The sequence below is a fragment of the Colletes gigas genome, unplaced genomic scaffold (assembly GCF_013123115.1).
Source record: "Colletes gigas isolate AHSC1104 unplaced genomic scaffold, ASM1312311v1 Colletes_gigas_Sc00013, whole genome shotgun sequence".
NCBI lineage: Eukaryota > Metazoa > Arthropoda > Insecta > Hymenoptera > Colletidae > Colletes > Colletes gigas.
The window spans coordinates 4,792,911-4,805,660 of NW_025106642.1; the positions used below are offsets into that span (position 1 = coordinate 4,792,911).

A 12,750-nucleotide genomic window follows, 5' to 3' on the forward strand; every position below is an offset into this window, starting at 1 on the left:
GAATAAATTTGAAACTCGTATTATTTAATAATTTATGAAATCGACTTCTTTTGAAGTTTGTTAAAGGGTAAGTTGTGCAGTGGCCTTTCAAGGGAGGATTTTTGTGTAACACTAGGTGCACAGATCATGTGTACATGCATGAACTCGTAAAATGGCGGGAAACGTGTACATCGTACACCTCCTTTAGTATTCTGTGGTCCGGATAATTTTTTAGTAGTTAGAATCCCCTTTTACAGATGGTGCCAAGTATTTCGGAATTCTAACCATAACTATAACTATATTTAGCACGAAATACACTTGTGTTATAGGGCCTAGAGGCGTGGCCCTCCGCACCCATATAAAGAAACAACCATAACCATTTTTAGTACGATGATTAAAATAACTATTGCTTCCAGTAATCTTTTATAACTACTTAATGAAAAAATGTGAAGAAAAATGGTTGAAAGAGGTTAATTAGATATCAATTAGATTCGAATATTTGCAGCAGTTATGAGGGACTATAAAACTTGTGCATTTATAGAAATTGGGAAATTAGTGGGAAAGGTAGAGGAAAATTTAAATAATAGTTTTAGAGTACGTCTGAACAGTATCTGTTGCTCGATCTTAATTTTCGAGATATTGTATTTATTGAACAGAGATCTTAGACTTACAGACTCAGCCCATAGATCTAGGTATACAAATATATTATTATAATTGCAATAGTAACTTGCAAGATTGAATTTGGCAGATTATAAATTTAACAAGTGCCAATTATCCCAAGTACAAAATTCTTAAACATTTCTACTCGTCAATTTAGTTCCATGTTACGGGGCCGAGGGCGCTGGTGACCAGGCGCCTGCGCCGGTCCGGGAGGGACCTGAAAAGGCACGGCGTGGTGGGGGAGCTCCCAGTCCTTCGCCAGACACCGAAGGGTGGGTGTCGTGGGGTTTTAGCCGGTAAGAGTCCTGCTCTACCCATCTCTAAAATAGGCCTCCAAGAAGTTAGGATGTACATTCCTTGGATCTGTCTTCTGGTCGTCCTTGGACAATCTTCGATCGACCCTCCTGGTCACTACTAATATTGACTGAGCACACCTATTGCGTAAATTCTCACCAGAAAATTATATCTCCTTTTGGGTCTCCTTACGCAGCAACCTCCACGCGGTGAGACCTGGTAATCGGTGTTACCCACGATGAGAAGTCCTTCTTCGTGGGCACCACCGAGCTAATGGCTGCGAATTTAGATTAGTCTATCAAAATATAAGAGAATTTTACTCTTAACAAATTCTGGCTATACATATCTTTATTGCAACTCTAAATTTAACTTAAGCAAATGTTTTTCATCAAATTTATGGAGCGGATTATTTAAAGTTTAGTATTTTACAATATAAAAGGCAGCGCGGCAATGAACATAAGTGTTAAATTAAAACTATTTCTCGATGCGTAATTTTTTCGTACTGTTTGGTTCAACCAGTCCAAGTACAAGTCCAATCGGGCATACACGCCTGGAAAATTGGGACGAGCGCATCCCATTCCCCACGATACTATTCCCACTTGCGTACCGTTGCACAATAATGGCCCACCACTGTCACCCTGAAACGTCATTATATTAAAGTTATTATAATTTTCAAAGAATAGTGTTCAAATATAAAATGCACTTATGGGTGTAGTCTCGTCTCTTGGGTAGAAAAATAATTAATTTTTCATAATCACAAATTTATTTTGACTTTAAAAGGAGAGTCAGGTGTACATACGTTTAATATATGTACACTTTTCTTTTTAAAGTTTCCAAGTATCGTCAATTTTTCAACCAGAGACACAAGACGACCCTTTCGAGTATAAATTCTTACGAACTTGACAAGCATCCTTTCCGCCCTCCGTCAATCCTGCACACAAGTGCATTTCTTTATCCACTCCTTTCACCGGGCATTTGTCAGTCGGAATCAACGGAAGATGAACATGACGAAGATAAGTACCGGTTCCTTCCTAAATGGAACTGACATATATATGTACATATTATAGAAATATTTATTCGAAATTTGTATGACACTTCACTATACAGGATGTCTGGTCATCCCTGAGAAATAGAGGCAAAAATAAGAAGAAAATCAAGGATACTAATTTGTTGATTGAGACTTCGTTAAAAAGTTAGAGAAACATTTCCGGCCACACGGTATATTTTCGGTAAAGAATTTTTTTCTCGAAAGTGCTTAGGATTTCGAGGGTGTGTCTATTCACCAAAAATGATTGTAATTGACCCCCGGAACTGAAAATAATTTTTTCAAAATGATTTGAAATTTTTTTTTCGCCGAAAAATTTAGCCCCCTACTTGAATTTTTTTCTCGAAAGTGCGTAGGATTTCGAGGGTGTGTCTATTCACCAAAAATGATTGTAATTGACCCCCGGAACTGAAAATAATTTTTTCAAAATGATTTGAAATTTTTTTTTCGCCGAAAAATTTAGCCCCCTACTTGAATTTTTTTCTCGAAAGCGCGTAGGATTTCGAGGGTGTGTCTATTCACCAAAAATGGTTGTAATTGACCCCCGGAACTGAAAATAATTTTTTCAAAATGATTTGAAATTTTTTTTTCGCCGAAAAATTTAGCCCCCTACTTGAATTTTTTTCTCGAAAGCGCGTAGGATTTCGAGGGTGTGTCTATTCACCAAAAATGATTGTAATTAACCCCCGGAACTAAAAATAATTTTTCCAGAACGATTTGAAAATTTTTTTTTACGTCGAAAAATTTCACACTTTGAATATCGTTGAAATTAAATTCCAGCTGTTTTAAGAATTTTTAAGTGTCGAAGACGTTGATGAGGCACAGTGTAATATCTTGAAGGGTGGATCTAGTTCGCAATATGAGGGACAAGTATACGACGGAAACATAATCGTGTCATATTCTTCTACGGTGCGAATGAACGCTTAAAGGACCGTATTCCCAAGATATTACGCTTCCTTGAGATTTTATGAAATCGGTGATAGGTGAAAACTTATATGGTCGTACACGAAACATCGGTCTAATTATTTTACAGAAAATGTGACGAAACGATGTTTTATATTTTGTAAAATTTTAACGCGTACAGACTACGTTGCATAAACTATTAAACTATTTGAAACCTTAAAAGGCAGATAATTTTGGTAGATAGAACATCGAAAAATGTTGGAACTTTGTTCAGTGGGTTGTATAGCTTCTTAGTAATATTATACGAGATATTTAAGGGTGTTTCTTTCGAGAGAGAAATATTAAACGATACAAAATTTCACGCTGTGTATTTTTGCAATAGTAGTCTATATTATTTAAGAATAGAGATCGAATCATTCGTGAAAGCATTTAAAAAATTTATAAAATTTTTCAATATCTTCGTTGCAATAAAAATTGCAGACGATACCTACATAAGTTGAAGTTTCTGATAAAATAATGAAGCTTGCACGAAAGCAGCTTTGTCCATTTTTTTTTTTTTTTTTTAACGAAGTTCTTCGCGAAACTTGAAACGAGTTAATCAAAGAAGCGATGGAAGACACTGTTGACATTGTGTTACAACTTAATTTAGAAGTTGTCGAAGAGTATGTCCGCCATTTATTAAACTCGCATAATCAGGAACGTACGTTTGACGGTTATCTCGCTAAAATTAAGTCCGAGATAATACCCGAAGAACGTTATTTTACTTCCTCCGTGTTCTCGAATGATTTTCTTCGAAAATAATAAATAAAAATCAGAAGGGGGATGATTAATAACTAACTAAAGTAATTTCACTTTATTTCTTGATAATTCTCGCTATTCTGCAGAACTCTAAGGTTGAATCTTCAATTTGATATTACTCCGTTAGCTATTAGGTTTTAACAAAGGTGAATACTTTTTTTTACTCAGAATTCGACATTCTTCCATATTTTGGTATCAAAAATATAGTATTCTATTTAAAAAAACAAAGTTGAGCTTCAAATCTTTGGAACGTCTTCACCTATAAAAGAAGTAAATGCACAACATAATGTACTCCTTAAATCATGCAACTTTTGCATACTAAATTTGTTCGTGCAACGTGTATTAAGGGATAAGACCACTATAAAAACCTGAAATATTTATCAAAAAATGTTTAAAAAAGAAACAAAAAATTCTCTATTAATCTACATGAGTATAGCTAGAGAAATATATATAGGATTTTTGAAAAATTAATTTTTATGCGATTAGCGAGAATTCGAAGTAGAAAGTTCAATTTTATACAAAAAATGGGGCAATCGTTTGTCAATAAATAATCTAGATTCTGGACATTTCTGAATCTATCGAATGAATTCTTTTACTCATCCACAGGTACAATAACGCCTATTTAACATTAGTCGTTTCAGTTTTGTATTGTATTTATAGGATTTAAAAAAAAAACATTCTTAAATATTATTATCTTTTTACTTTTCCATCTATCGTAAAAAAAATGCTTTATTTCAGGTTTTTACAGTGGTCTTACCCCTTAAATCTACTTTGTATATAAACACTTTACCGACCGGTAGCGGTTGATTAATCGGCTATCGGTCGGTAAGCGTTGGTCGGTAAAAAAGTCGATTAATAGGCTATCGATCGGTAATGTGTTAAAATCAACACATCTATTTTTTCTTGTGATCATTCCTTGCATGAGCAAATTTTGATAAAAAAAAAAGTTTGATAAATCATTTGGAATTGAATCGTACGTCAAGGGGGTTAATATTCGTAGAATTGAGGTTTTGCTATACGTCGTTGCAGAAGTTTAATTACTGACGATTATGATACAAGAGTTTCCCTCGTAAAAAAAATGCTTTATTTCAGGTTTTTACAGTGATCTTACCCCTTAAATCTCTGTATATTAAAATCAACACAACTATTTTTTCTTGTGAACATTCCTTGCATGAGCAAATTTTGATAAAAAAAAAAGTTTGATAAATCATTTGGAATTGAATCGTACGTCAAGGGGGTTAATATTCGTAGAATTGAGGTTTTGCTATACGTCGTGGAGAAGTTTAATTACTGACGATTATGATACAAGAGTTTCCCTCGTAAAAAAAATGCTTTATTTCAGGTTTTTACAGTGATCTTACCCCTTAAATCTACTCTGTATATTAAAATCAACACAACTATTTTTTCTTGTGAACATTCCTTGCATGAGCAAATTTTGATAAAAAAAAAAGTTTGATAAATCATTTGGAATTGAATCGTACGTCAAGGGGGTTAATATTCGTAGAATTGAGGTTTTGCTATACGTCGTTGCAGAAGTTTAATTACTGACGATTATGATACAAGAGTTTCCCTCGTAAAAAAAATGCTTTATTTCAGGTTTTTACAGTGATCTTACCCCTTAAATCTCTGTATATTAAAATCAACACAACTATTTTTTCTTGTGAACATTCCTTGCATGAGCAAATTTTGATAAAAAAAAAAGTTTGATAAATCATTTGGAATTGAATCGTACGTCAAGGGGGTTAATATTCGTAGAATTGAGGTTTTGCTATACGTCGTTGCAGAAGTTTAATTACTGACGATTATGATACAAGAGTTTCCCTCGTAAAAAAAATGCTTTATTTCAGGTTTTTACAGTGATCTTACCCCTTAAATCTACTCTGTATATTAAAATCAACACAACTATTTTTTCTTGTGAACATTCCTTGCATGAGCAAATTTTGATAAAAAAAAAAGTTTGATAAATCATTTGGAATTGAATCGTACGTCAAGGGGGTTAATATTCGTAGAATTGAGGTTTTGCTATACGTCGTGGAGAAGTTTAATTACTGACGATTATGATACAAGAGTTTCCCTCGTAAAAAAAATGCTTTGTTTCAGGTTTTTACAGTGATCTTACCCCTTAAATCTACTCTGTATATTAAAATCAACACAACTATTTTTTCTTGTGAACATTCCTTGCATGAGCAAATTTTGATAAAAAAAAAAGTTTGATAAATCATTTGGAATTGAATCGTACGTCAAGGGGGTTAATATTCGTAGAATTGAGGTTTTGCTATACGTCGTGGAGAAGTTTAATTACTGACGATTATGATATAAGAGTTTCCCTCGTCAGCTGCTGGTGAACCGTTCGACGAGTTCGATAAACTTCGTTTAAGAATGCGCTTATACTTTATTTAGACCGCGTAACATCCGTGGCCTTTATCGCGTCTAGAATCCACCTTCCAAATACCACCGTGTATTTTTAATGACCAAACGCGATCCTCCTCGTATGAATAGACCACACACCGTCTACGTGGTTTTCATCGACCAATAAACGCGACAGCTGCGAATGACAGTAAATAATGTCGGCTACGTACGTTCGATCCAGGAATGTGTCGTCCCCAGCCAGCCACTGTGCACGGTTCGGTGTACCTTTGAAAAATGTTTGCGTCATACGCCGTGGGAACGGCGACGAGTTTCACGTACGAGTTAATGCGAAAGGGTCTCGAGAGCTGAACCACAGAAAAAGAAACGCACGCGATCGAGTAATCGTTAGAGAAATCTTTGAACGATCGGTCCTCGCCGGGCGTTCCTCTCTCGTTCTCTTTGTTTCGTTATCGTTCATTTATTTATTTCATTTTTTATTCCACATAGAGTTTATATATACACATTAATAGTCACCCTGAACAATCCAATATCGTTATGCATGCTCGAGAATCTAAAGTTCGTGTGCGGGAATATTCTGTCTATCAATTCCATCTGTATGGAACTCCAGCTTGGAAAGTATACGTATGTGGCTCCGGCGATCGCGTAGAATCGACGCGGGTTCTCCGGTACCCAGTCGTCGTGGGACGTCGGTCTAAGCAACGAGCACGAAGACAATCGGTGATGAACAATTATCACGGGACCAATAGCGATCGTGAGTGTCCAAACAATCGTGTGGCTGGTTAACACGCGTATCAACGATTCCTAAAAACATTACGAGAGCGTCGCGCGAGATCACGGCCGGCCACCGGGTCAGACATTTTCATTGTTTCCAAAGTGGAGAGAGAGAGCTGATCGCGAAACAAACGCGTCCCCGAGCTTGATATGTAAACAACCGATACAAAGACAGTGCGATGCGTAATTCACGTTGCCGGTTACACGATCATACGATTAAAACCCGCTAACCCTTTCACTGCTGATACTGTTTTCGTATGCTGACTGGCGACGTTCGACTCTCTATTACACGTCCTCGCGTCACGTTTCTGGATCTATTTATTCCTCTTTTTTTTTGTACATCTACTCGTCTGCTTGTCGGCTAACGATCGATTTCTACGACGTTTCTTTTTTTTTTTTTTTTATCTCGTTACAGACGTTCTATTCTAACATCGCACGATTAGCGTTTTAATGATTTTCTTTCTTTTATTTTTTGTTTAAGTAGTCGATTCTAGGGAAGATCGATGTCACTAGTAGATCGCGAGTGTCGCGTACGGGAAACCTTGAAGCAGCATACGTGTCTATGATAGCAATGAAAGCGCTACGAGCGGAGATTGCTCCGTGGCCGTAAAATGGTAGCATAGAAAATACGCGAGTGTCGGTGTGTTTATGCTCCGTCGTTTCGAGAGGCATTCTTTCTGTCCACGAGCAAGGATAAAGAGAAAAAACGACCATCGTTAATCGCCTAATCCTTACGGAATCGTTATTACCACGATCATTGATAAAGAAACAGCGTCTTTGTTTTTTATTATGGCGCTACGTCACTGGCCAGATCGGTTTTAACGTATCCATTATATCGTACTTCTTCGTGATCGAGTTTTATCATTTTTACAAAACACTTTTTAATGACTAAATCACTTTTATTTATATGGATCACTCGATTTTATATTCTATGGTACTCGTAATTGCTTGTACTTAAGAAATGTTTAAAAACAAAGGAAAATTGGAAAATACTTTTACTAATTTTTATGTCAATATTATTCAGACTAAGTACCACTACGAAAGAATATTTTAATGGAAGGATACTCTATAAGAAGTATAGGGATTCTACGATTCACTAAAGTACCATTTGCATTTAATGTTTCTCTGCATCAAATTAAAAAACAATTCAGTTTCTTTTATTTGTAATAGGAACAGCTGCCTTGTTGTATTACGTTTGTTATAAAAATCGAATGATCCGGCGTACGAAGTTTTATTAGACAATATTTAGGTTTATTTTTCATTGATTGCCGTATTTTATGTCGCTTAAAGATTTCCTCTAAACAGAGCACGTTTCGCGGGCCAATAAACTGAAAGTTTCCACGGTTTAGGATCCGTCAAATTTAATCCATTAAATTTCAAGCATCCCAGAGCTCGTTGGCAAAATCGTTTCGATTCAAATCGTGGATTATCGAGCAGCAATACTGTTTCCTTAACCCCTTAACGCTCATGCTCGAGTATGACTGTTTTGAAAAACGATATTTGTTTTATTTGATGGTTTAAGGAGAATATTTGTTTTCCTTCAAGTTATACGCTAGATACAACATTGTGATTGACAAAAATCGAATTTTTATGTTGCTTAGAAACAAGTCCAATGAAGAAAATTGATCATTCTTGGATGATTCGAAAAATATGAGCGTTGAGGGGTTGAACGATGGTTTCAACGAAGGATTTTTAATTTGAAAAGAGAGACAAAGAAGAATACAGTATAGTTATCAAAAAAAAACTTGCATCGTTAAGAAATTACAATTTTTTTTCTAAATAAAGTAGGATAATGCAAAATATTTTATGGTTGACGCGTAAGAAAAATCGATTTGATCTCCATTACGAATCTGAATCGAAAAATTGAATTTCCAGAATTTTGTCCTCGTAAATTTAATACTCGAAACGACTATTGCACGGGTATTATAGTATTCTTATGTTAATCGTTAAGATTCTGCTACCATTTTAAGGCGAAGAGCGATAGACTCTAAATTGTCGCAGTCTTAAAACGCACCTGACCATGCAATGAGCGGCTGACAAAACGAATCTCGGTGCTATGTAAGAACCTCCGCATATATGACTAAAGTGTCGCCGTTGGATCGAGACCTACGAGAAATTGACATTGAAAATTCGGTTTCGTCGTCCACGAACCTCTATACCTTACTGATAAAGTGGATGTACGCGACGATCACTCTCAATATTTTGAGAAATCCGCACGAAACTTATCGCTGTACATGAATAGGAAAGATACTGGGGGGTGTACGGATACTCGAAACCACGAATACTCGGACCTTGGATTCTTAATCACTGATACAGCATTAAAATTCTCAGAGTGTCACTCAATGTTCTCAACAAGGAAGACAAAATAATAAATACTATTTTATACAGAGCATTCAGTTACTAACGAATAGTAACTAATGAAGAGGAGAGAGGGGGGAAGATTCTATTTCGAACTGCTATGTAAAGGTTCTGATTAAAACCCTTTAAAAACCGAAACGATGTAATAGTTACTAACAAAGAAGGCAATTTTTAAAATTTCACTTTCAAACTTTACATGCGTGCAGTTTCGAAACTACTTGTGTTTTTTCCATAATCGAGCCACCGTTAGAAGTGGTAGGGCCTCCCCTTTAAAATGGGTTTTGTTTCATATCGATACGACTTTCCGTTTTGAAGATATCGTGATTTATGCGAAGGGGTGTTTTCTTTAAGATTCCGCTATGTAATTAGTAAAACTTTGGACGCGTGTAGTTCCGAAACTACTAGTGTTTTTTCCATAATCGAGCCACCGTTAGAAGTGACAAGGCCTCCCCTTTAAAATGGTTTTTGTTTCATATCGATACGACTTTCCGTTTTGGAGATATCGTAATTTATGCGAAGGGGTGTTTTCTTTAAGATTCCGCTATGTAAATAGTAAAACTTTAGACGCGTGTAGTTCCGAAACTACTAGTGATTTATCCATTATCGAGGCATCGTTTGTAGCGGTAAACCTTCCTCTTTTAAATGGCTTTTGGTTTTTGTCGATCGGACTTTCCGTTCTCGAGATATCATAATTTATGTAAAGGGGTAATTTTTTTAATTCGACTATCTCTGTCTCCGTCTTACGCGTCGGACCTCTTTCTCTCACACGTGAGTGACGTAAGTTCATTGACCTCGAGACGTAAACAAACACTTCGAACCCTTCTATCTCCGGAACTAGCCACCGCATCGACTCGAAACTAAAATCGTCATATCTCCGGAACTAATTACGCTATCCACTCGTACGAACGCTCGTTTTAAAGGGCATTTCATCCTCTATCCGACGAGCATATAAGCTATTATTATCTATGCTGTCTTCTATGTTTATTTTCAAATATACTTTGACGCTATACACCCAAGGAAGTTTCAGCAATTTCTATTGATTATACTATTGATTTTATCGGTGTGCGATAAAACTAGATTATAAATAGCTTATTTAATTGAAAATGTTTTCTCTGGAACTAACTACGGTATCGACATGAAACAAAATTCATTTTCAAGGGCGTTTTATAAATTCTCTTTTAAAGCCTGTAAATGTTCTGTACGAAATTAAAGTACTAACATAGGAGTGCACATTTAGAGTAAAATTGTTGAATATTCTTGTGCAAATTTTGCGAATAAACTTGAAAACACAACATTCTATGCATATAATACAAACATTAGGAGTACGTTACCTCGTAAAAGAGTAAAAAAAAGACATCTATCCGGTCATGGTAGGGGAAGGGTGCACATGAAGTGTCAGTAAGCTTAGTATTAAATAATGCCTTAATGTTTTTCCATCCAATGTCTCGATTATGAAAAAGTATTGCCAGTGAACGTAGTTGTGTTTCTCAAATTCAAACGTAAAATAAAATAACATTACTTATGAGACTTGCAACATTTTCTCTCGTCATAGAATTTCTAAAATTGTGAAAGCTCTAACAGTTCTCGAGCCCTGGCTGTTACCTCGAGCACGAAACCTTTTCCAAAAATTTTAATTTCGTCCAGGCGACAGTGTGATCCTCCAGTATCGATTCGTGATTCGCGAGTATCCGTAAACCCCCACACACGCCGCAATTTACAGAAATCCTCTATCCATCCGCAAAAAAACAATAAAAAACGGTTTCGTCGTGTTTCCACGTCACGCAGCTGATTCGATCAATTCCATCGATAGGACAATACCACCGCGCGCTCTACAATCTATAAACGCTAACAAAATAATTCGAGTAAGCAATCGCCGTCGTCGCGTAGGAAAGATCTCGTGAATTGACATAGTCCTGACATTCGGGCTGTCCCGTCTCGAAAATAGTCAAGAGTGATTCGCGTGTCCGTGTTCGTTAATAGTAGATATTTAGGAAATGTCACGGGCGCATTTCACTTACGATAAACGGATATTTCCTTATATCGGTGATTTCTCCGCCGACTATCCTCTCGACTCCCCTGCCCGGCGACAGGCTTCTCTTATCCGTGGCCGATGAAATCCAATTTCCGTTAATAGCCACCACGAGCGCTTGGAGAACGCACGTTAACGCGAGCAACAACATCTTGATCCTTTGCCCAGCGACGCGCGTCCCTCGCGTGAATTTGTCGCCTCTTTGACGACACACAGCCCGCCTTTTGTTTTCCGTTTCGCGGCTCGCTGGCGTCCAGGCAGGCACCGCGTGCCCCGACGCGTTCCACGGCGTCTCCATTGTGTCGCGGGGGGCTATTATCGCGGGCATTATACCGCCACTCGAGACCCACGGACGATCGAGGAGCCGGGAGGACTGAAAAGATTAACTCTTCGCGTCTAATTTAACGCTACGATATGTTCTCCGACACGTCGGGAATATTGGATCGGTCAATAAATTCGTTCGTGTATCGCTTTTACGTCGATACGCAACACTTACGCCGGAGACAATGTCCAATCATCGATATGCACGCGATTCTAGCACACTGTCGGTTCCATTAACGTAAATCGGTATTTTCATTGTCGATCAATTTCGAAGCCCCCCCCCCCTTAACGTTGCCCGTTGTTCTTGAAATTCGTACGGAAATCATCGGGAATAAAATACATTTCTATCCGTTCGCTTAAAATAGTTTTCGATCCGATCGATGGCGTGAGGCTAATCGCGGAAAAACTATTCCCCCTCGGCGAACTTTGCAACTTCTCAGCACCCTTTAACCTCCATTGCAGCGGCATCGAAACTTTTCGAAAGGCGTTCGCCCCCCTAATAGCGTTATATTTTAATTAATTTTAAATAAAATTGCTTCCGGTCGGTGTGCTCGTCGAATAACAAAAATTAAACAAAGCCTCTGGTCAAATTCAAATGTTTGCAGACCGATGGTATCGACCACGGTATATATTGCAAATAATGTGATATAAAACCAAAAATTGTTAAATTCCAGATAGTATTCGTATAATTTTTTTTTTAATTGAAATTCACGAATGACAGAATCGATCGAATAATATCAGTGAAATTATTTGAATATTATTATACGTGCATATATTAAATATTAAATCGATTAAAATTGCTATAAATAAACATTTCCGCGAATAATTATCATTTACGCTTCCGTTCCTGGTTACATTAGATACAAGCAATTTTTCATCGAGTAGGCAAGTACTATACCCGACCGTAGTTTCGCCGTGGTTTACGACCGCGAAAGTGTTAACGTGGTTATTTGTATCATTATCGCCAATCTTAATTGACCTATTTTCCTCCATACTTTCTAATCTGAAATCACCGCTTCTGAACGTCTTGAAACCGTTTTGGAATAGCGTGTTCATTAATTATATTGCCGTCGTGCAGGTCACAAATTTTTCGCTATCTACAATCTGACTTTGGTAAATCATATTTTCAAGAGCCACGACCGCCCGGTTACGGTGCAACACAATCGACGAACAAACGGGTAAATAAATAAATATCTCACGCACGGGGACATTCGTTAAATGC

General features: G+C 37.0%; 1 protein-coding gene across 1 annotated transcript; it reads right to left on the minus strand.

The window, feature by feature from the left end:
• Nucleotides 1-1,358: 1,358 nt before the first annotated feature.
• LOC122399486 (trypsin-like) lies at nt 1,359-12,679 on the minus strand. Its single transcript, XM_043400188.1, has 4 exons — nt 11,197-12,679; nt 8,840-8,926; nt 1,833-1,964; nt 1,359-1,571 (listed from the first exon to the last, which is right to left on the minus strand). The coding sequence occupies exons 1-4, from the start codon at nt 11,533-11,535 to the stop codon at nt 1,359-1,361; spliced, it is 771 nt and encodes a 256-aa protein (XP_043256123.1). The 5' UTR covers nt 11,536-12,679.
• Between the last annotated feature and the right edge of the window lie 71 nt (nt 12,680-12,750).

Coding starts and splice junctions, on each gene's coding strand:
- LOC122399486 (XM_043400188.1), bottom strand. CDS start 11,535: ATGCCCGCGATAATAGCCCCCCGCGACACAATGGAGACGCCGTGGAAC. Junction 8,927..11,196: donor TAAGGAAATATCCGTTTATC/GTAAGTGAAATG, acceptor AATTTCTCGTAG/GTCTCGATCCAACGGCGACA. Junction 1,572..1,832: donor GCGGAAAGGATGCTTGTCAA/GTTCGTAAGAAT, acceptor ATGACGTTTCAG/GGTGACAGTGGTGGGCCATT.